Below are 25,973 nucleotides of genomic sequence, written 5' to 3'. Positions count from 1 at the left end.
GAAATAAAGCTGTATGTCATCTGCATAAAAGTGGAAATTAATACTATGTCTGCAGATTATTTGTCCTAGAGGTAAGATTTTGTGGAAGATCTACAATCACCAATAGCAACATTAAAAGTATTATTTCAGAGATATGAGCAAAACCAGTCTAACGCAGTGCCAGCGATACTAGAGAAACACTTTTTGAGATGCTCAATTAAAATTGAAAGATCTACGGAATCAAAGGCTGTGGTGAGATCCAAAAGGATTGAAATATATGAGTTGCCAGAGTCAGCTGCTAAAAGAAGATCATTGAGCACTTTGAGGAGAGCAGTCTCTGTGCTTTGGCCCACTCTAAAACCTGACTGATTTTTTTCAAAAGAGACCATTTCCAGTCATAAATGAAATGACCTGCTCTGCAACTATTTTTTCTAGAACCTCGGCCAGGAAGGGAAGTTTGGAAATGGGAAAGTTGTTCAGGATATTGGGAGATGGTTGAACTATTGCGGAACTAAAATGATCAGGGACAGTGTCACATGTGAGAGAGGAATCAATTATGATAGAAATAAAAGGACAAACTAACTGCAGGACTTCTTAAAGGAAGTGGGTGGGAAGGATATCAAGAGAACAAGATGTGGGCCTTGTATCGGTAATGGTCTTGGCTAAATGATCAATTAACACAGAGTGAAATAAATTTAGAGAACAGGAGAAATGACAAAGAGGCTCGGGTGTTACAAGAGACAGTGGGGTATTTTGATTTTGTATTGTGATGACTAGCTCTGAGAGTCATGGTTAAATCAAGACTCAGCTTGATCAAATAACATCTAATTTTCTTTAACAGCTCATTGAATAATATATCACCTATGAAACAGCTCTGGATCATGCTTAGCTCCATGCATTCAGAGATGGTTTAAAATAGTTAATCTTTGCTATTATCCCCTATGTCATCTTTATTTCTCCCACCCAACCAATGAAATTTAAACCACCCCTCAAAAAGCTTTATTTACATTTGTGTATTCCTGTATACATGTGTTTCGCTTTGTAATTGTGTCACTGCAGCATATCTGGCCCAGAGGGTAGTTCCCTTTGATATTATATAAATACATATAAGCACAAAAGACAGCTGTTGGAATTTCTTTTCATATTTACATTGGGAAGTGTCACCATTTCTAAGACTTTATATTTTGTTGTTCAAAGCACATTTCTTGGCCTTGGATGAAAGCAGTGAGGACTGTGAAGGTTGATGGCTGTCAGCTCATTAATCATATTTTCAGGGGGAGAGTCCTGGAAGATGCTTCACTGTTCTGGCATGTCTTTCCACAAAGCAAATGCACTGCCTGAGATTGTGTGGATGGAGAACCAATCTAAATAAATCGATTGAGATTATTTTTCTCCCGGGCTCTCATGGATTGAAACGATATAGGTGACTCTTGGTGTCGCTGCTGCTCAGCAGTTTGACCACAACACTGCAATGAAAGGTGTCTAAAATCAGATTTTTCCCCCTCACATGTGATACAGAGAGAATCTAATCCAATCAGTGTTTGCAGTATTACTGAATGCACGTCACAATAAGGTGATTAAAGGTGATTATTTTTAAGAAGTGGAATTGTCCTGCAGAACATGAGAAGTAAACAAGCTGGGCAAATTGAAACAATTGGCTGCAATTGGTTTTGCTCATGTTAGCCTAACATGAATGTCGTCTGCATCTTTGTTTGTCATCCAGCAACTTCTCAGCATTCTTTGGGTTGTTAAACGTGTACTAGTCTGTGCTGACTGACACAAAGAATGTCGCTGTGTGACAGAACCCACATCTTACCTCCGCAGCCCTGCATCCACTCCTGATAAGAGCATGCTAAAATTTTTGATGACCAATATGGCCGTTAATATTCCAGAATTCACTGTGCCAATGCTGGATGTAACATTACATAAGAGGAAAAGGTGATACTTTTCAGAGTCGTGTTAAGTGCTGTCGAGCCAAAGTGCAGGGCTGTTGCTAGAGTGTGTGCTGGCTTTTGAATCTCATGCCATGCTTACATGACCAAACACTCAGTGAATCTCTAAACGCAAAACCAAACTTTTGCACAATAGAAGTTTATATTTAAGTTGTCTTGGTAACATATCTTATAGGTCACATGTTACCCTTGCCAGACCTAGGGGAACTCTGGACTAGCAGCAAACGTTACACAGGCAAGGATGCACTGTGTAGCCGATAAAAACATAGTCTGTGGATTAATAAAGGAGAGAGCCAAAGTAAGCGTCTTGCTCTAGCCGATGCTCATTTAATATTTAACACTACAATATAAAACTGTACATATTTCTCAGTTACATCAGTTTTCTGAAACCTGCTGCTTCAAAGTTCATATTTCACATTCACACCAAAACATGTTACAGAAATAAAATAAATGTTGAAACCAAATTGAAAATAAACAATATAAAATATTCTGTCTAAAGAAAAATAACTTCATGCCAATTATAAAATAAGACTTATATTCCTAAACAAATAAAACTAGGCTTAACTAAAATACAATATAGTATGGGGTAAACGTCCCTATTAAGCCCACGTACCATATAAGCCCACTTGCAACTTCTGAGTCGAATTTAAAAAAAACACATCATAATTTTTTTCTGTTTGATGTTTCTTCCCATGAAGCTGCTTGTTACATAAATGACACTTTTTATTGTAAGTCAATCAGATTTGTCAATATTGAGTTATCGAAGCACATGTGTGACATGTGCCTGCTGATCCCAAAAGAAGTTGCAAGAAAACTTTGGTGATTTTGGTACCCTCAGAAAATAACATTTTTTGCATATTTCTACTCCTATTTTTGGTAAATACTCAATTGTTATCAAAATTTAAGAGATTAGTGATTTGAATAAGACATATGTTAGAATATTACTTGAATCAGAAATATTGTTTCTTTTGAAATCAAAATATGAGTTTTAGCATGTGAGCAAACAGACCACATGCTGCATCAATAGAGTAGCTGCATAGTATGGTTCGTTGCAATGACATAAAGCATGATAAGTATGTATAGTTTACATTTTTGTATGCAGTTCATATTATTATACTGTTAAATAGATAATAAATGTGTATGTTTATCTTTATTTATTTTTTAATTAACATTTTTATCTGATGGGCTTAAAGGGTATGCTACCAAAAAAAATCACACTGTTTGGGGTGGATATAAATGAGTATAACTAATTATTTCTCAGCATGATCAATTAATACTCTTCATGTTATGTTAGCACACCATGTATAGATTTATTTCATATAGTTTTTTTTAATGTCATGTGCATAGAATAAAAATATTCTGTCTTTTAACCATAAAGTCACTGATTTTCCCTTTAAGCCCACCTGCTCCTATTAAGCCCACTTGACTGTGTTTCAATGGGGATTTTGTCCCTTTTGACTTTTGAACCATTTCCCCTCCTAATTTTAACCTCACCTCATGAATCAGCTCAATAAATTAGATAATTAATATCCATATTTAAATATCACTGCTATTAAATAGGTCAATTCATTCTGGACAGCCCTATATTCTATCCTAACATAAGCAATATTTTTCTAATCTTTACTTTTCAGATAAGTTTTAGTTTAAGATGAGATAATGAGCTTCAAGATGTTATGATCGATGTCTCCTCACAATGAACTGTATGTTATAATGTTACTCCACAATGAACTGAATGGTTTTAAAATGTGTTCTTACAAGGTTTTCAAACTATTAGCCTAAATGTGATTAACATTCGAAAATCAGTTAAATTTATTGTTTAATTGTAAATTACCATCCCTAGAACATTAGTGTTGAATCTGCAAGCTGTTTTTCCAGTCAGTTGGTGTTCAGAAATCTTCATAAAAACATCGTTGTACTTTCAACCAGCTGGCTGAACCAGAAATTTTGGCCAATTTCAAAAGCCAACAGCACACCATAGGATAGAGATACAGACAAAATGACAACACATATTGAAAGATGAAGTATTTGAGAATAATTTCCACTATAGTTTTAATTTTGTTCATGAATAGTTTTTTGGCTACATTCCAAAGAGGACTTGTTGTAAGTTTAGCTTTTTCTGTGTTGACAACATAGCAAAACGGCTGGTCACGCCCATTTCAAATGCCATTTACAGGCCATAGGAATGAAGTGGAGACAAAATGAAAATAGCTATTGAGAGCTAAGAGTTTACAGATTTGAATAGAACAAGTTTGTATTCTTAAGATTTTTTAATATATGTATTTATTTATCAACAAATCATGAAGTGGGCTTATTTGGAACACCCATGGGCTTAAAGGGTACGTTAGGTACCCATTAAGCCCATACCGGACTTTTGCCATATTTTGACAAATTAAACATTAAAAACATTAGAAATTGGAATAAATGAATTGTTGACACTTCAAATGAGAGATTAGACTTTCATTTTAACAAAAATGTTCTCACTTAAATTGGGGCATTATATATGAAAAATGTCTGAAAAGCGGATTTGGTGGGCTTAATAGGGACGTTTACCCTATATAAAATATAATTTACAACAACAATTTACAACAACTACTACAATCACTCCTATTTTAACACATACACCACATTTACCCTCATCCTACACTGATACAACGTACACGGAACCTTTCTGCAACATCAGCATAACACTCTCATAGACTTGCACTTAACCTCTTAACAAAATGGCGCGACTATGCCCTGTTAACGAGCAACCGGAAGTGAAACCGATGTAAATATAGCATCTCTCCGAATAATTGACTCATGGCTGACTGGCTTATACTCTAAAACAATCTTGTTACCACATGCAAATGTCTGTACCTTGCACTGACAAACAGTAGAAAACCGAAATTCACGGAGGTAAACATTCTCAATGGCCCACGAAGACACACAGCAAAAAAAATACTTCTCAAAAACATGTCACAACCTCACAGAACGATTTGCAATGCATTTACATTAGATATTAAACAGAGCTAATCATAGAAAAGCAAGTTTTAACATACCTGTGGATTAATAAGGGAGAGAGCCAAAGATAGCGTCATCCTCTAGCCGATGCTCATTTAATATTGAGCTGTGCTTGAGCAGAGCAGGTACGAGTGATCTCCCTCAGGTATCCACAGCATGGATGTATAAAGAGAACTGGATACAGCGTCGGATTCATCCCTATGAAAGTTGCTTAGTGCATGGATGTATAAAGAGAACGGCTCAGTGGCGCATGAAGCAAAAAAATCGACTTCCCGGTATGAAAGTACCCGGATCTTCCGCTTTTGAAATGTGATCGGACCGAACGGATTTAATTCTGATAGTGAGTCATTTCACGGGGGTTGTGACGCTCAGAAAAATTTATCCGCTGATTTACAGACGTCTCTTTCACGATGTAAGTGTATGGGGAAAATTCTTTTTGGGCCAGTGTGCATCACGTGACGTTGTAAGTACACGGGTTGGCTGCTATGTCAAATTTGCTTCAAAGCCTGGCGCTCTTCCTGTATCCAGTTCTCTTTATACATCCATGATCCACAGTAGCATTAGAGCGCCGTCTACTGACATCTTTGAGTATTGACCTGATGTCAAAACTGTATAAACAGAGTTAGATTAGTTCAAATAATTAACAAAAAATTAGGGGGTGTCTGTTTACATAAAAAATTTAACATGTGGCATTTCCAACCCATTACACACACAATATTAGACTATTTAATATGCTATTAATGAATATATTTATTTGGCAATCAGCATATTCCCCAACAGATATTTTGACCATTGATATTTTCATCTGCCAGACAACTACACGTGATACCAGCAAAAGCAGGCATATACCAGCTAATATAAACCCTGGTCCTGATGTTGCCACTGCTGCCAGTGTTTCATCACTGCTGGATCCAGGTCTGGGAAAATAAAGATACATGCTCCCTCATATTGTAAAGGGAACCTCTGTGAGGAAAGTCTCAGTATACGTTCCTTTACTGAGTCATGATGGATCCGTGCGATAAACTGACAAGGAGGACCATCTGTTGCAACTGCCCGCATACAGACCCTGTGTGCACTGTCCACCTTAACAGGTTTGTTGTCAAAGTTTTCTTCTCCCAGCAGTGTTGGTATACATTTCAAAACAAATTCTGTAGGGTTGGTTTCCATACCTTCTTGAACACCTATGATCCGAATGTTTTGTCATGTAGATCATGAGATGAAGTCATCCACTCACCAGGCCACTCGCTGAGTGACCTGGCCTCTTCCTATTTTCTCTACAACATCCAGTGACTGTTTCAGACTGGTTTTTGTTGGTCAAAGCGCAATCACTTTCCGCCGCCTCAAGATAGCAATGCACCAATAATGCGCCTGACCACGCCTCATTTTAAGACCAACACGCCCATGGGCTCTCACATTGGGGTGCATTAAAACAACAATGTTTAGCATTTAACAACGTAGCTGCTGGACAGGAAAATGACAACTACATCAATCTTAAACTAGCAAAGACACTTGCATCGCACTTTGCAACAAGTATTGTGTGTTGCAAATGATAATCCAAGAACATCATTCACATAAACAAAAAACTCATTTTAAAATTTGATATAGTCTTAGAAATAAATATTATTCCAGTGCAAAGGTCAGTGTATATTTTTTACAATATTTTTTACTTACTAAATCATGTTTTTTTTTTTTTTTAATTTCATGTCACATCCTGTCATATATATTAAGGTGTTGGCTTCCAATAAGGGTACACTGTAATGAAAACATAAATGTTGAGCCAAAACCAAGGTATGGATAATACAAGAGGCATTAAGATAAATTGTAAGAAGCTGTTTGTCTGCAGTGTGAACATACTGTAGCTATGCTTATATATTCTTCCTCACTGTGTCTTTTTCTCTTTCCTGACACCAAAAAAGCGATGCTGTGATGACACAGCAAATAATCATCCATTTGTAAATATGAAATGACAATAATAATGGAGTATATGTCTCAACATGAGATACACATAGCCTGTAGCAGTGGCAATGCAATTTCCTTTAGTAAATCATAAAGTTACTAAAAGCCCAGCAGCAGTTATCTCATTATGAGTTCTAATTCCCACATAAAACTTCTTTCAGACTGCTACCACTCTCGCTTGTAGTAATTTAAATTTCAGTGGAAGGTGTCATTTAGCCTAATCAGTGACATTAATTATGCCTTCTAAATTAGACACCCATGGTTCCTCTTGAAAACCGGCAGCCTGTTCTCAAAAAGAAAAACGACAGTATTGATTGAAAACTCAAAAATTACCTATAGTTACATTTGAGTGACAGACGCCATCTAGCGACTGTAGTAATTATGACTCGGAGAAGTGATGCAGTTCAGATGACGTCTATATTTGGTGACAAATTTCCATATTAGGAGAAGGCAGGTTGGGTGGATGGCTAGATAGATAGATGGCAAAAAGTGGACAGCTGCAGGAGACCACTTTTCACCTCCTGTTTCCAACTGTGAGTTCGGACACTTTTTAAATACTGTAACTATGATTGTCATGGTGTTTACTGTTGCCATGACAACAGAGGTTGCATAACTTTAAAGAAGTAGTAACTTTAACCCACATCATGTTTCAAGTGATCATTTTAACCCAAACTGTGATCTTTCCCTAACCGAGTAGTTTTTGTGCCTAAACCTAACTAGACCTTAACCACAGCGTTGTTACTTCATAAAACATTATTTTTTAACAGTGATTTGTAACAGTTTTGGAAAGCACCGATAGAGGCAGCATATTAGAAAACGCTGCTATGAGTCATTCTGGAGTGCACTGCACAATCGACCTCTGTGGTTGTTTAATTATGAGGATAATATCAAACTTTCAGAGATGTAAAGACAGAGATGATTTCACAAATAAAGAACCTTTATACAGTTAACACAGTTAAACCTTATCACAGGCTAAATACTCCTTTAATTAAAAAGATAGATGTGTGAAATCGTGCTCTTTAACAACAGATATAGCAATGAATACAGTTAATAACCGATCCACAGTCAAAACAAAACCAATGAGTTTTGTAAACAGCTCCACCTAAGTGTCTTATTTTTGTTATTTGACTTAGTCAGCATGATCCATCCAGTCTGTTTCACTTTTAGCAGAGGATTGTCGGCTCAATCTATGGCAGATGCCTTATCATCATTAGTGCTTGACAACACAGTAAGCAATGTTGTCTCAGTGAGTGTAATGTGGAAATGTAATAACAACTAATTGTGAATCTGGAAGATGCTATTTCATGTGAATTTGTGCGGAGGAAGCAGCAGCCTGGCTCTTTTCAGCACAGATGTTATTCTCTTTGGTTTTGATAAGCACCGTGCTATTCCTCCTCAGTTCTTCTCCTCTCTGCTCTGCTACAGTACGTTTGCAGTCCTGTGAGACAATCAGGCCAATCAAAAGATGTTTACCAGCCATTAAGATCATCTGCTCGCCTCGATGAGAGAGGAAATGAGGAGAGTGGAAAGAGAAATCAACAACTTTTGGAGACAGATCCTTAATTATTTTTACTCCATTTTGACATTAATCAGGTTGAAATATAGTGGGGAGAGCATGAGGGAAGAGATGGCTCCAACTGGGATTTAGAAGGTAGACAGCAAGACTTTTCTCCAGTGCTTATATGTCTATCATGGGCCTCTAAGTGGGCGCTCTGCAACACAAAAACCCACTGTACTGTCTGACAATTAGCATTTACAGTATATCTGCTGGCAGGATGAGCCTCGTTGTTCTATACCTAAGCATGGTAATGACTGTCAGCATGCCCATATCCAACAAAATACATTCATATTTGCTTTGCCAAATACATTTTGGAATAAACATAATTGCTGTCTGGACTGCATTTACTGGCAGCATTGCTTTTCAATTCAGGACATGTGTTAGTTGTATATGAACATAATTTCTACTGTTTATCTCAACAACAACCAGTTAGACTGCCATGAAATGAGTTATGATTATTCATGGTCTCCACTGCAGGGTTCCTACTAATTTTGGTGACCTGATGACCTTTCATCTACCACCACCATCCTCTTTTACACAAGAAATATCAAAATCTATAAGGACAGATTGCCATGAACATAAACTCTTTGGTATTAAGATACTTAAGAATGAATGTAATAACAAGAAAAGTAATTTTAAGCTCATAACAAAGACACTGTCCAACACTGTAGTTGTACTGCTGGATGTAATCACTGTTGTGGCATTTAGCTGCTGATAGTGCAACTTTAGACTTTTGTAAATCAGCCGTCACATTGGAGTCTACTGTTTTGCACTATAAAATCTGAACATAGGACCTTAGAATTAGTATAGTGTTGGCACGCCCTGGAAGCCTACTGGTTAAGATGCATACCACATTTGTTGCTGTTTGATTCCAACAGCGGACCTTTGTTGCATGTCATTCCCTGACAACCTTGAACAACCAAAAAGACAACAACAACTAAGAATTAGCATAGTGTACAAAGTATTGAAAAAAGACAAGGAGTAATTTATGACCCTACCTAAATAATAACAATTTTCTTCTCAGGACCATGAATGTTTGATCCAATTTCATGGCAATCCATCCAATATTTGTCAAAATTTTAGCTTGGACCAACGTGGTGGACTATCCAATTGACACAGCCATAGACTTTTTTGATTTGATTGGTGACGTACAGTATACAGTATTCTGCCTTTCTGGATTCCTGTTAGTACTTTCTTTGCATTTCCACTGATAATTGGTTAAAATCTCAATGATGTGTTTTCAGGTCCTGCTATTTTCCTATGCATTGGGTTTTAAAAGCAGAGAAGATTTCAGCTATGTACACCACTGATGGTATCATGATGTTGACATCAACAGCAATGTTAAGCAACCACACAGAGAAATATTCATCATAGTAGAGACTGAGATTCTTCTCCATGTCTCAACAGAACACCTCAGCCTCAGGCTTTGGTCCAGACCACCATAAACTGCAGAGAGCAATCAATCAGATCAATCTTCCTGAAACAATAAAGTTCAATAAGAGTGATTGAGTAATTGACTGGACTCAATGACTAACTGAGCATAAAAATTTGTGAGCGATAAAAACAAATCCCCATGCTCCCCATACTCATGAACATCCAATGAAACACAACCAAAGTATTGATTTTTCTGTTTCTTATTATTATTTTCCCAAAAGACTCATGCAAAAAGATATGTTTTCTGTTTGGCCTCTGGAGAATAGAGCAAGACATTCAAAAGTCCTATGGCTATGTGAAATATTTATAACTGAAAGCATCATGAGTACAGTAAAACAAAGAAGTCATGAAAAACTTTCAGAACAAAAACATGAGCAGAATAGAAGAGAGAGAGTGTTCTTAAGCTTGAGAGAGCCAACTAACCAAGACGACCTCTGGCTAGTACTGTACACCCTTCCTTACGAGCTAGAGGAGTGCTGTCTCACACACATGCTGACCCTGGATTTTACAACATCCACACAATATATCCAGAGATCAGAGGTTGAGAATCAGATAGCAAGGTACACAGAGGAGTTTTTAAATGGAATAAAAATATTTATGTGGTCAAAACTGAGGAAGGTGCTCATGGAATTAGAGTACAAGGTTAGATATCTACGCCTTGTTGACTTTGGTCTGAACTATGCTTTAAAAGTTTACTTAAATCTCACAAGAAGTTACTTGTTGGACAGAGAGTTTTGGCAAGAGAGTGAAAAATCCAATCACTCTCCATTTTTTGTAACTTTACCCAAGCATTATGGATGTTTCAGTACACTTTGCCATTCTGTTTTTAGAGAAATAGCTGAATATAGGCATCAATCCAGACTGTGATTTGCTTTTCTCTCAGTCTGGTCTTGGTATACAGATAAAACCTCTCTGTTTTTAGCCATGCTAGCTGCGTGGCTCTAGGCATGTTCGTCTGCTCCAGATTCACTTGTAGTGAAAAGTCTCAACAAATATTGGATGGGCCATGAAATTCAGTGCACACATTCATGTCTCCCTTTAAGATTAATTTTAATCACCTTGGTCTGCTCACTTTTACTTTACGATCAGTAAAATTCTAATTTTATTATGCTGTAGTTTATGACTTAATACCTGCAAAATGAATGACATTCCCATTAGCCTTAGAATAACTTTGTGTCTAGTGTTAATAAGCAAATATCAGCATACTAATGCACTAAACTAAGGTGATGAAAATGGTAAACATGCCTGCTAGCACTGTCATTCTGAGCATTAGCCTTTTCTGGCATTGTTCCCTCTAGTTTATCTAAGTATATTTTCACTCCTAACAAACTGCATTTGAAGGAGGACTGAACTCTCTGTCTTAGGTGTCTTAGTGCACTTATCTGGTGACATTCTTGTTCACTCATTCTCACCTGATGGGAACAAATGGAGTCAAGCCTTGGCCGCAACAGATTTTGGACTGCAAACAATGTATTTCAGTGGTATTTAGTGGATAAGCTTGCAGAACTAAGCAAATGTTGACAGTGCTTTCAGCTCGATTTTGGTGAACTTCAACACATGAATTTTGAGCTGATGACCAATTGCAAATCCCACTGACAGTTTGACCTTTGACAGAGCAGAGAGTACAAAATGGAGGAAGCTATCACATTAGCTGTGTTGCACCATCCAATTTATGTAACCCTGACTGTGTCTAACCAACAGTAGCTCCTTCACGCACTGCAAGCAGTCATCAAGCTTGCAGCAACACCTATTTAACAGTGAGGTATGACTAAACTTCTCTGTGCTTTCTGGTGTGATCTGACACTAAGGTTTCAGCATCCAGATAATCCAGATCCAAACACTCTTGGTGTGAATACATTCTGTCTTGCTGCATCACCAGCCCTATTTCTAAGCAGATGGCTCTGCAGTTTTGAGTGTTTTTACGCTCAAGTGTCTCTGTTCAATGCTTCATCAGTTTAATTGATCTTAAGTGAAACAAAGTGTAATAGAACAATACAGCCTCAACAATGCAGTTCATCATGTAGCCTGAAATTGTGCATTTCTGTGTAACTTTGATTTTAGGGACACTAGCCTTTAAAATAAAGCAAAGAAAATCTTTTATCTGTCTAACAGCGTCTCTGTATTCAGTCTCTGGTGCATGGTGCAACTCTCAGCTGCAGAGAGCAGATGTTTGCATGAATTAAATATTTGTTGAGGCTGAAGTAGAACAGTGGGGTATCATTTCTGTCACCATTTAAAAAAATTCAATGAAAAGCACAAAAGCTAAAATACATATCATGGACATGCTTTACATTATTTATCGCACAGGAAAGCATTGCTCCAGGTCACAAGCGTCACTGCCAGTGACAATCCACAGCGGAAAACACCACCTTCTTGTGGCATGTATCATCCATACAGCAAATGAATGAGAATAGGAAATTACTTTTGCATGCAGCTACAGTGTGCAATTAACATTCATAGTGCAGGAGAGAAACAGATTCAGAGTGTTACGGCAGACTTCCTGCTGTGGTTGTACATAATTGATGTAGCAGAACCCTTAAAATACACTGTGTTCAGACTCGAAGACACACTCGTGTCATTTAGAGAACTGCAGTTAGCAGTTGTTGGTAATGTAGCGGACAGACCACAATGAGCTCAGTCCAAGGTCAGGACTTCTGAGGGATACAAAAATCAATAGGTTTGTCTTGTTTCTGGATAGATGCCACTGGAGGAAACTCTGCTGTTTGTGCACCTTGGAAGAGTCTATTGGCAGTACAGTATGGCAAACAATTTGATTTGTCTTCAAAATATTATAGATATTAAACCTAATCATCTGAATCATTTCTGAAAGAAAACAACATCAAATATATATTCAAAACACAGAGTTTTAAGATACAACATTTTATTATTGTCAGTCTTAAATATGAGCACACACTTTTCATCAAGAAAATACATATGAACCAACAATCCTTTACAATGCAGGGAGTAAAATAGCATGATGTTCCCCTCCACTTGGGAACATTTCCAATCTGAAGAGAGCCCTGTGAACTTGTAGCCAGGCAAAGGGCAGAATTTTATGTGAATCATCCAAAATAAATCGCAGTAGATCATGAGACTACTTCATGCGTCTGCTATGATAATCTCCTGGCAGCCGAGACAAAGGTTTGATATTTCATGTCTAACCAAAGTTCACATTCAAAAAATGATCTCTTCCAGACTCCAATGCAAATCACACAAATGTCACAAAACACCTAAAATGAATAGAACTACCTGGTAGGTGCAATACAAGCTCAGTCATTTGTCTTAAATCTTCTTTAAAGACTGTTCTCTTGCCTTGCACATATGGAGACAAAGAAAAGAAACATACCCATAGCTTCTTTTTATTTTTTTTTCCAACTCAGCCCATGTTCCAACATGTGCTGTGTGTTTGCTCGGGCTGAGAGATAGAATGAGTCCTGCAATCACTTTGCAGTCTTCAAACAGACAATGGAATTGGTCATATCAACATAAATATGCAGCGCTACTGCCAAAATATAAGCCTTCATGGGCTGTGATTCAGAATTGGCTGACTGAAGTCAGACAGAACCAGGAAAAGTTGTATTCAGGCCTGCTCGGTGCAGTTTCCAAGCTGAACTTTGGGGGTGGATGAGAAATATTTTACTAGTGTATTTCCAAGATCCTCTCCCTGGGTTGCTAGGTTTTATCATTATAAGTTTGGCTTGAATGGGACTTACAGTGTGTCTTGCACATCCTTTTTAAAAGTCATGCTTGGTGGGAGTTTGGAACATTTGCATTTGCACTAATATGACAGCGCAGAGGCTGACTTCGTTAATGCCATGCAGAAAATAACTGCAGTACAATGGCCTACTGCTCCTCTGAGAGATGATGAATTACTTTCAATTACTGAAGTGGCTTATTTCCCATTGAAATAGTATGTCATCACCTGCTGTGTTCAGTTTGCCTGACGGTGATGCATGTTATATGCAGCTGTGGGGAGTATATACAGCATGGGGAGAAACAATCAATGTTCACTTTTTAACTTTATTTAACTCCTGATGAGACTGCTTGCATAAACAGGCTGTTACTGTATTTAGCAAAAAGCTGTAATCATCACACTGTGTGAGACTTACATCCTCTTTTACAATGGAGGATATGGGTCCAGTTAACAACAGGACAATATGAGGCCCAACTGAGAACTTATTAGAGTTTTCTCAATTAAATGAGCCATAACATGGCAAATAGCTGTGCTGTGCAACACAAAACATCACACTATCATACTAAATGTAATGTGATTGTGTTTATTTAACTGCTCTGCAAGCCAGCTTGTTTAACCTTGAGGCTACCAGTGCTCATAATGCATCGATAACACTGGTGCTGAGTAATACAAAAGGCCTCAGGTCAGAAAACAATCCAAATTAAGCCTTTAAAGAAGAAGTCTGTACAGGTTTTCTTCACATGCCTTCTCTTTTCACATGTTTGAAACAACAGGGATTTGAAAACACGGAAATGAAAATGATTCTTTTCTTTAAGCCGCACATGGCTCAGACCAAGGCCGAAACTTTAAGAAATGTGATCTAGTGGGATTTCCAGCAGTGATCTGACAGCCGCTGACTGTTTTCCACCTTCACTGAAACGGCAGAATAACTCTTCAGATCTCAGATTGGATTGCTCTTTCTCTCAATGCTGCGTCTTCAACTCGGTGCTTCACAGTTTTTATCGACATTATGTTGATGACCACAGATCTCATCAGAGTTATTAAACAGTGCAATTGTTTGACAATTAGCGGGGTTCCTCTTAATGATTCATGTAAAGTCGGAATATTAATGTGCACAGTTGAAGTCTGAGATGCTCAGTGCAGGCTGAACTCTGAATCGCTGCCATAGTGACCATATGGCATTTCTATTATTAGGTGGATTATTAGGTTGTCAGCTATACAACCAGCATGTTTTCATTTCATCAAGAGATGTTATATTTTGATAGCAGTTCTGCTCATTGGTGCAGATCTGCTGTAAAGGTACGTGCTAACATGGGTTTGTACTCAGTAATAGTGTGCTTGGCTTGAAAAATTATACTGTATTGCATTTGATATGACATCAAAACAAACAATATTACAATTATTAAGCAATAAACTGCAATAACCCTGGTGTCTATGCTGTCGGTAAAAAAATCTGTGATATTCCTGGAGAAAAAAATAATGACAATGCAGCAGTGTGGTACAGCAAGGCTTTCTGTGAATGAGCCTCGGTTGCACATTCATGATCAGATCAAATATTACTTTAAGGTGGTAATAATGCTGTGCCATTAAATAATTGGGCAAATTGCTCAGAGGTAGTAAAAAAATAAAATAAAATAAAATAAAGGACCCAGTTTTTACAATGTGTGCTTGGCTGTTCTACAAAAGAAACGTAGGCATGTAAATATACACTCAACTTCTTCCCTCTATGTGGCAGGTGTGTGTGTTTGCGTGTGAGAAAAAGAGATAGAGTGTGTGGTTTTGTTAATTAGTATCTCCAGGCAAACTGTTAAGCGAGGTGTTTTCACATCCAGCTCCATCTCAACCTTTCAAGTGAACTCAAAGCGATTAGGCTGTGATTGTTTGTGCAAATTGACAGCAACCACTTCACGCAAACCCTTCTGAAGCGATCCCAGTACAGACCTCCTCGGGAGGCGATCTGACTTCAGTTCATCTTAAATGTGGTTAATCTTGTAGCAAAATGACTGTGCAAAGTGGACGTGAGATCAGTAGAGCCATCCTTCAAGCCAGGATGGAATAATTATCGTGTCATTTCCAAACATCACTGTGCTGGAGATGAATAATAGTCTTCAGTGTCTGTCTCTCTCTCTTTTGTCTTGTGTGAAAACAAACCTTGATTGGCCTGTCAGATTCAGCTGATGATTACCCTGATCAATTTCAATAATGGCCTATCTGTTTCATGCCTTTTTAATTTGGATATTAGCTCTTTTTCTTCACATCAAGGAGCACAAACCTTGTTATCCCCAAGAGCCACAAAGGGGCTGAGTTCAAAAGAAAAATTGAGGTGCGCACGGATGATGGACTAGGACCTCACCAGAGCCGAGGCAAGCCTGGAAACAGAGCTAAAATTTCTTTTAGGAGAGGAAAAGGTGGGTGAGAACAGAGCAGAGATCATTCGTTCAGTCTCAGTCTTCTCCTTTTCTGTCTGAGCTGTCATTAATATACAAATAATCATATGTGAAACACACTCAATCGGAGCAGTGAAATCACAAGACGTGCATCGTTGCCCCACCACTAAAACATACACACGCATTAATTTGTTTTAATTCTCTGTTCCTGTTTGATGTCTTGTTAATGGAATCTTACAAATGCTTTTGTGCTGCACACAAGCCACTGATGTCAAGTGCAGCTCTCATAGAGACCAACAGTCAATATATATGGTTGTGTTTGAGGTACGTCCACAGACACAAACTGATGCATTTCGCAAGAAATGCACGATGTCCTCCAATAAAATTCTTTCTGCATCAGAAAACCAGTAGCCAAACACCAAATCTTACTTTTAGTCATTGTCACTCAGCTCTTTTCCACTACTGGAGGGGAACCTGAGTGCGGTCTGGCAGTTGGTGTGAATTGCTCACCAACAAAAGACACATGAAAAAGATAAATGACCGGCTTTAATTCTTGCTGCCGAGTTCTAAGAGGTTTCTGATTGTTGCATAAAACCCTCACGCTCACAACAAAATCAGGGAACGCTGCTGCTGCTCAAAACGCCAGTGGTACCGTCTGCACTGATCTTTCTCCAGCGTAGCACACAGAGATATGAGTATCTTGTTTTCTCATATGTCCTGTCGTTTGTGATAATGCAAGCTACAGTATATGTCGTGTGATAACAGCAGTTGAGGCCTTTTTGCTCAGACCTCTGTTCAATTTTGATTTTTGGAATTGGCTTTCATACTGCACAATAATCCTGCAATTCTTTTCTTTCCATCAGAGCTGAAAATGTCATGTTTACATCAGCATTTCACTGTCAGGACCCACATACACGTGTACATTTTGGTTTAAAGGTATCTACAGTATGATTTTAGGTTTTTTTTTTCTCCCAGTTTATCCCTACCTATGTTAAAACACAACATGTTTACTCTCTTTGTATGCTGTTTGTGACTCTTTGGGTTATTGGTATCTAAATACATGCAAAAAGTGTTTATTTTCTGTTAACATGAGTGGTCTCTAACCCTTCCGGTGCTGGTTTGGAACATGAACAGGGACATTTTCTCAAATAAGTGTTGTGTATAAATGGCATGATTCAAACAAGTAGCAACAGCATTAATAAATTTGCATTACTTAAGTAAGATGTTGACTCCACACAAGTGGAGGAAACTCTCTCTCCAGTTCAAACTACTTCATTATAGCATAATTATTCTTGACACCATTTTTGTGTACAAGTGTGTTGGTAAAGAAAAAAAAAACAAAACAAAACACAACAAAGACATAAAATGAGGATATTTGTCCTAAATAATTACAACTTCATATTTTCCCTTCTAAAAATATTTAAAACTGAACAGAGTTGAAAAAATAAAATTAAAAGATTAGCATAACACAACTGCAAGTATACATCACTATAATGCTGAGAACAAAAATACTTGAAGGTCAAAAACAATTCTGCTTTCAACAACCAGACTGAATGATAATTATTATACATTAAAATATGATAATACCAGGCTTTCAGCCTCAGGGTAGCCTAAATTCCTTCCACTTCACTGTCTCAGTTTGACTTTGAGGTATTTAACATTCACCTCACATACTTGCTGTAAATTTGCCTTTTCCTGGAGTTGACATGAATATGAAATGTGGTTAAAAATTAAGACAAACCCATTTGAATAATAGACACTACATTTAAAAAATCATTTTTCCTGAAACATACATAAAAAGAGACAATCCAGAATAATATAATTTAGAGAAAATTATCCGACAAAATTCAATTAAATGTGAAACATTTGTTACATCCTTGAAATCTAAAAAAAAAAAAAAAAACCAACAGAAACTTTTGTTACGTACTTATTAAGTGGGTCAACATCATTACATAGCAGGATACTTCATGCACTTGCTGTGCATCAGTTTATGTTTCCAGTTGAAAAAAAAACACACACACGCACGCGCACACACACACACACACATACACACACACACACACACACACACGATACTCTTGTTCAAATCCATTCCTCTTCAAAATCTGAGCAGAAATGGCAGAAACACTATGAAGAGGAGACAGTTGTGTGAGTGCACTCCCATCGCGCCACCGCTGCCGTCCTGAACTGCTCTCGGTCCTGACAGGAGGAAAAATAAAGGAAGAAACAACAAAACACCTGGGTAAGTTTCCCCACTGAAGATGTCTCTTTCCTTTTTGTTAGCACTACAGGAATAAATTAACTTCCCATCTGCTGATAACAATTCAGTAGCTTAATACCCTTCCAGCATGATCCTAAATGTGTGACTTTGTGATTACTGACTTGTACAGTGCAAAGCTTTTGTTTTTTTTATGAAAACACAGGGTGACTACTTCACTCTACTCTTTCTACATGCAAACCAGTGTACATAATTAGTGATTACAGTTAAAACAGTGATAACACTTCACTGTTTAGAATTATAGGAGATTAGGAGGTTTTGGATTACATAGATTTATTAGTCACATTGGATTGGATTATATGACAAAATATCTAAGCAGCTTTCCTTCCTTTCCTTCCTGCTCTGCTGCTGTGATGCCAAACTGTCTGTCACCACAGAGCTCATTTTGTCCACCTTCATGGCATCTAGTACTATGACCTATGAAAGCTGTTACTGAATGTGGATGAAGCAACCCTGTCTCCTAGAAATTCAATGTATATACTATCCATTTGATACAGCACACACATTTTGAGGGAAATGTACGGTTGCCCAGATGGACCGTTTTTTCCTAACCTCAACCAAAGTGCCTTTTCTGCTTCAACTTAAGCAATCCAGAGCTGGACTCCAGTCTCTGGTGTCAAAGTCCTGAACTTTATGGGCCCATCATCCATTCCCAACTGCCTGCGTACAACATAATCCATCAAGCAACTATATTTCCCAAAAAATGGATGTGATAAAACAAATTAGTAGTAGGAGTTGGGATGAGAACATTCAGCTACCTTGCACAGCAACAATGTAGTGATAGAAAATTTTGATTTTTTCAGGGTGAAGTTGGTTGATTTTTAATTAAACCAATGCAGATGCCAGATAGAGACTACATTAGGGCTATATGGAGTAACTCAAGGTTCTATCCTGAGTATTGCTGTGTTTGCAATCGTTATATCCCTAATATTAGCTTGCAGTTCTGTGTGGCCAAAATGCCTTTATCTGTAATATAGTTTATATCTTCAGTCAGAAATGAATCATGGCTATGGTTTTGTAACAGTCTGAATCACTACAAAGATTTAGTCTTGGTAAAGTAAAGACATTTGTGATAAAGTCAGTAATTGACAAGCATCATATTGTGAATCATTTTTTCATGCAGACATTGCTGAATATGGATGTGTAAAAAATGAAGGACTGTATTATTTAATTGATAATGGCAGATGGAATCAGGAAACCAGAGGCCAGAAGCAAACTTTTTTGTAAACTACTGTATAATTAAACAGCACATAAATTCACCATGATATATACTGTGAAAGCATCCATTAGTGAGGCAGGAGGTGAACTATATTTAATGTTGCAGATAGAACCTGTTTTTGAGTGTGATGGTCAAAATGGCATGGTCTGCAGCATCAAATGCTGCACTAAGGTTTAAAAGGATTAAAACTGAATGTTGCTCAGCATCTATTGCTTAAAGAAGGTCAACCTGTCTTTGACAAGGGCATTCTTAGTATTGAGAACTGCCCTAAAAACCTTCAGAATTGTGTCAAAAGGATGCTTTGTGATGATTTCCAGGGTTGTTAATGTTAAAAATAATATACACATAGTGTAATATTTAAAGTACCTACAGTGTGAAAGCACACTAGTTGGATGTATATTTTTCAGCATTTTAAGTGTGAGAAGAAAGTTCTTAATGAGGAGCCACGGAGTATCTTATGTGGTTAACTCAATCTTTATAGTTTCATTTTCCAAATAAAACTGGTTCACCAGATTCTTATTCATCAAGCTATAACCTTGGTACATTAAAATGCACTAGAGGGGACACAAATTATTTCCCTTAAGCCAGTTCTAATTCAAGCCAGTGTCTCAGTAATTCACATCCAAATGTCAGCTTTATCTTTTACTGTGTTATGCACCTGTGGTATTCTTCAATTACTAAGCGTTTGCACAGTTTTCAGGAGCACTGTATGAAATCCCCAGGATACGACTACTAAAATAAAATACAGTTTTATGATGCAACTAAAACGCATAATATTTTCATCATAGTCTTTTAAGGGATGAGGCAAGTTCCATCTAAATGGACGTATTGTATGAGGATTGAGGACAAATTTGAACTTTTTACTTTGAAGCCTGTAACACAATGACTACTCATTTCCCTTGGATTTCTATGAGTTCACCATAGTTTCCTTTGGGGCATCTCTCCAATTACCCTGCCACAGTGGATTATCCCTAATCCTGCATATGGCTAATTAGAATAATGACGTTCACTCATAGTCAAAATCAAATCCAATTCTGTTGTGTTAATGGAGTGGGTTTGCTTACAAGATGCTGCAACCACCAGTCACAAGGACACATTAAAAGACAAGATAGGTGAGGTGTTTATCACTTGTATAAGAGCCAGATCTAAAAACATTAACAGGGATCATCTACAACAGAAATCTACAATCTACAATCACTATTTGCAGAGTCAGAAGAAACATTCCAGCCTGCAGTGGGGTTCTGTTTGCTTTCACTATTTTGTAGGATGCTGCAAAACTAGAGCTACAGACAATCACACAAGCACAAATGATGAATATGAAAGATGATGAATACTTACATTGGAAAGAGAGCATGCAAAAATCAAAATGAGGCCATGTCACACAGAAAGGCGGTTAAGTTTGCAAAGGAGAAAGATGAAACATGGTTAGCAAAACGGGACGCATTGACCATTTTCACAAAGATTCACATGACATTTGGATGACCCTTGGCTTTGCCATTCCTCTTCATCACAGGTGCTGCTTGCAACAAAACAGCTCAAACATGTCAATTCATAAAGAAATTGAAATTTCCTGAAGTGCCAAGAGGTTTTTGTCAAATACGGCAGAAACACTCTGTATGGCTCCGGTGACATAACAATTTGTGAAAATGGCAATGTTTGTCATGTCTCAGCATGCAGTTAAACTTTCCATCCATGACAGTTGAAGTGCATGCCTGTGTAGAGTACTAACCTTGCAATAGCGTTGAGCTAGTGGGCTCGATTACCACTACACCAGAGGAACAAATGGAACAGAGCAACAAATCGGAAACAGAACAGCAACATTGACAACACTTGTGAAGGGCATGAAAAGTTGCTGAATGGACTTTTGCATTGTGGCTGCACAGTTACACAGCTGAGAGTTCAAACTAATCATAGTGCCAAAAGCCATTCATCAAAACATAAGTGGTGTCCAGTTCAAATCTGAAACAATACAGTATTTGAATTCTGACTACCACTCAGTGCTGGTAAAGTGATAATCCGCAAGATTATTGATTATTGAACACCTTTGGTGATAAGTGGACATTTCTTTGGTATTTACATCGGTATATACATTGCAGGTCTCACTGCAAAGGAAACAACTGTAAATCAATGAATACATTTTCTGAGCTTCACAAACACTTAAATTCACTGTTTATATTAGCAGAATTTCAGTCATTAGCTCCAATGAAAATTTAAAAATCTCAAAGAGCTGTATCAGTAAACTATTTTTATACCATTTATATGTGCAGGGAGCCAGCAGGAAGTCAGCAGGAAGTCAGACTCTAATGCTCATTCTCTACAGGCCAAAAGCATGGAAGCCTGAGAGAGCCTGAAAGTCTTTTTTGAGCAACTTTCATTCGAATTAATGAGGCACCATTTTGGAGCAAAATGGATATTTTGCTCCAAAATGGTGATCGATCGATGTCACTCATGTCTGTACTGTAAATATGAAGCTACAGCAACTGGTTAGCTTAGCTTGGCATAAAGACTGGAAACAGGCCTCAGGCTCTGTCTGAAGATTTTGTTACCTTTGGACAGAGCCAGGCTAGCTGTTTCCCCCTGTTTCCAGTCTATTCTAATCATGAAGATCCCCTCCAGACATGTTTGAAGAAATACAAAAATACTGTTTATAATAATATTGTGTGTCTCATACAAAAAAAGTGTAAGTACCACTTTTACAAGATTTGGAGTCAGAAGTAGGGCATACTAGCATGTTTAAATGTAAAAGTTTTCAGTAAATGAATAAAGATTCAATCACATAAAACATATTGGAAGGTAACTAATTTCCAAAGTTGCAGATTGTTACTTTTATTAAAACATATAACTAGCAGATAGACTATTGCATCCTATGTTACTATAAATGTAACAGATTCCTGTACTCACCATACAGAAGGAAGCTTGTGTTTGAGCTCCCGAGTTTGTTGATGGCGACACAGGTGTAGTTGCCGTAATCTCCGTCAGACACATTAAAAAATGTCAGTTTGGACAGTGATCCAGTATTCACAATCTCCATGCCATCAAAGCCATTGAAGATCCTAGATGGGAAAAAAAAATATATACATGGTTCATGTCAATTATGTGTTGTTTTTTTTTTTTTTTCAAAGCCACTTGCAAAATTTCCTATAAGGCTTGAGCAACCATAATAATTAATTAATGATTTATTAGGAATAATTTGCGGTATGTATAGATTAACAAATCATATTGCTTGTATGACTGTCAACTGATCGATAATTATGAGAACTGATGGCAGTAAACACCCACACACACACACACACACACACACACACACACACTTCTTCCATTTGCCTACTTAAAGTGCAAATGTAAAACCCATTACCTTCTGTCATCTTTATACCACTCAAAGTCTGCCTCAGGCACTGCATCAGCCTCACACTCCAGCACTCCTCTTTGGCCCAGGGTCACACCAACATCTCTGCCCTCTGACACAGTTGGAGCATCTACAAGCAGGCAGCAACACACAAGAGCACTGTGATCAGGAATACAAGGCAGCACAAGTCAAGGATATGAGGAGAGAGGTCACTGCATTCTCTCCTCTTCGTCCATGATTTTCAAGCATAGCTGTGATCTACACATTGACCAGAAGTGAACGGATATTATGAGTTCAAATGATGTACAATATTTATTACACTGGTGAAACTGCATGGTGTCCGGATACTGTGAAAGGGAATTAACTGCTCAGGTTTTAATTTGATACAACATTCTCCTTCGCCTGCAGCAAAAAAGCTGCATCTTATTAAATAGATTTTAGCTGTCTGAACAAAGCTTTTAAATGTAAATCAACTATTCAGTCATTCTTCATGGTTCCCAAATTCTAACATTTTGCTCAGAGCTCTGCAGGACTTGGAAAATGACCTTTGAGCCATAAACATTTTTACTAGTACTATATCTCCACTAATAATTATTTTTATCATCAGAATATTTTCTTGATTAATTCATTGCTTGGACATCACATCGCAATTTCCTAAAACCCGGTGTGACGTCTTCATAATGTCTTCTTTTGTCTGAGCAGCAGTCTCATCAACTATCAAATAATAATAATAATATAATATAATAATGAAATAATAATAATCTACTATCTTATAAGACAGAATAGAAAAGCACCACATTATTACAATTGAGAGGCTAGTTAACTAATGTTCAGCACTGAAAAATTAGTTAAATGATAAATTGAATATCAAAATTGTTTCAGATTAGTAAACTTGGTGTCATATTACATTAAAAGAACTATTGCTCATACTAAACATATATTTTTTCAGTGTAATTTCATTCTGTACTCCTCCTTGACAGGCAGATTACACAATTACAAAAGTAGATGATGCTCAGTTATTATATTATGTATACTGAAATAGTAAAATCTTTGTAAACAGCTATCTCATTTCACTGCACTTAAAAAAATGTTTAACCTAAATTAAAACTAATTGAATCAAGGAAATACAAGGAAACACATTTTGAGGCTGCAATATTTCAATTCTAAAAATCAGCAGCTTAGTGAGGGTATGTTAGCCTTTCTATGGTAGACATTTGGATGTCCATTGATGAATGTACCATTGATAATATGGATATTTTATTTATTAGTAAGACTGCAAGTAAATATTACTTTAAATACTGATTAATCCCCATTTTTTAAATTAATCACTGAAATGTCAGATCATAATGAAAAAAGTTTCTATTTATATAAAACAAAGCAAAGCACAAAAACTCACTGCATACAGCAAATATTTGGCACTTTTGCTTGATATATATTGTTGATGCATTTCTTCTGTCAGTTGATTGATTGATTAATTGTAAAGGTGTAATGCAACATAGTTGATCCGTGATCTGTACGGATCGCCCCCCATGGTTCGGCAGGCATGTGAATCGCAGATTAACTGCAAAATTCAATGTCTCATTGGAGACAAAGTAAACAAACTGCTGTAAGTACAAGTCATGGACAGACAGCATGTCGCTAACAGGGATTTTGAAGAGCAACGACCAAACCAGCATTTAACGGGTCCGTAGTGACACCTGCAGGTATGTTTACATGATGTTTAATGTGCTGCAGCTGAGCAGCTAATTAACTATCTAGCTGCTAACTGACGTTAGCGGTGCACTTTTCCTCTGTGAATGTTTGTTTAATGGCTTGTTCAACAAATTAAGCTGCAGGACACGACCTGTGTTCACAAGTTATCATCAAGTTTTGATGACGTGGACACAGGCTGTTGTTTCATTGACTACTATGTTTAAAGGAAGAAGGTATCAGGCCTCATTTTGCACTTTAATTTAACAATTAAGTATTGAATATTTTATATATTTAAGATTTTATTTAAACATTGGACATCTTGAATGTTGCTTTCATTTAAGACCATGGACAAAAGTTTCATGCTGTAAGTGTTTTACAGGATAAATGGAAAGTAAAGTTATATATATATATATATATATATATATATATATATATATATTTTGTTGTTGTTGGTTTTTCTTTGCTGATCCGATAAATGATCGAATAATCTTATCTGAACCATAAGTTTTGTGATCCATTGCACCCCTAATTAATTGGCTAAACATTTCAGCACTATTTAATAGTAAACTAAATGTTTAAATTCTTCAGCCAAAGCAGTGGACTCACAGTTGACGGTGATGTCTATGGTCTGGACATCTGTGTCGATATCGTTGACAGCTGTGCATTCGTAAGTCCCTGCTCTCTGTCTGGAGATAGATGGGATTTCCAGGTACTCATCATCTGATGCCAGGTCCCCTGTGAAAGATCACACATACAACAAGTGGGAGAAAGTGGAGATGGTCATTCAGAGTAAATGCGATGAGTTAACAGCTGTGGCCTCAACTCTCATTTCCGCACTCTGTCCCTTGCATTGACTGTGGGGAAGTAATATTCACACTAGTGCACTGAGGTGTTAATTGCAGTGGCAGATACAAACTTTTGCAGATTTGCTTAAATTATAAGTCATCAAGGTATTCACATTTATGTTTGCTTTTGCATTGCAGTCAAAATTATTCAGATACAGTATTTGAAAAAAAGAAGTATTAACTAAAGAACAATAATAAACATCAAAACAGAAATTAAACATCAAAGTTCAGCAGCAGCAGGAATGGAGACAAATCCTGTTAATTCTTGAAGCAACCTCATCTGGTATAACAGGCAAAATTCATGTAAATATCATGACATGTGCCCACTTCTGTGTCTTTCTCTGACACTTATCTATTGTTTCTTTTAGCACTTACAAACACCGGTTCTCGAGCTTACTGACATTTTTCTGAGGATGTTAGAATACTTGTGATCAGTGCTTTCTTTAGCTCATTATCTCTTGTCTGTCAGAACTTTCATATTCTGCTTTGTTTTTTTGTGTTTCTCTCAAGCCTGTGAGCACACCAGGACTACATTTGAGATATGAGAATATGTATGGGGGAAAATACCAGCACCGGTACTTTTTCTTGTATCAATTTGACACGCTTGACAGAGACACTTAATACAGCACTCAA

The 25,973-nt window shown here is 37.3% G+C and overlaps 1 protein-coding gene across 5 annotated transcripts in view; it reads right to left on the bottom strand.

Moving 5' to 3' along the window:
- Positions 1–12,743: 12,743 nt before the first annotated feature.
- ntm (neurotrimin) overlaps positions 12,744–25,973 on the bottom strand; it is a 447,933-nt gene continuing 434,703 nt past the window's right edge. For 3 of the 5 annotated variants that reach the window (XM_067607284.1, XM_067607287.1, XM_067607282.1), the window contains 5 exons: positions 25,102–25,230; positions 22,813–22,933; positions 22,359–22,510; positions 21,187–21,222; positions 12,744–18,159 (listed from right to left, as the gene is read on the bottom strand). In XM_067607284.1, coding sequence (XP_067463385.1) covers positions 18,059–18,159; positions 21,187–21,222; positions 22,359–22,510; positions 22,813–22,933; positions 25,102–25,230 — 539 coding nt within the window. In that variant the 3' untranslated portion in view covers positions 12,744–18,058. The remainder of the gene's footprint in view (positions 18,160–21,186; positions 21,223–22,358; positions 22,511–22,812; positions 22,934–25,101; positions 25,231–25,973) is intronic. The other 2 variants (XM_067607285.1, XM_067607286.1) reach the window with 2 other exon arrangements.

The sequence above is a fragment of the Thunnus thynnus genome, chromosome 13 (assembly GCF_963924715.1).
Source record: "Thunnus thynnus chromosome 13, fThuThy2.1, whole genome shotgun sequence".
Lineage (NCBI taxonomy): Eukaryota > Metazoa > Chordata > Actinopteri > Scombriformes > Scombridae > Thunnus > Thunnus thynnus.
The sequence above is the reverse complement of the archived record's forward strand: the minus strand, read 5'-3'. Positions and strand labels throughout refer to the sequence as shown.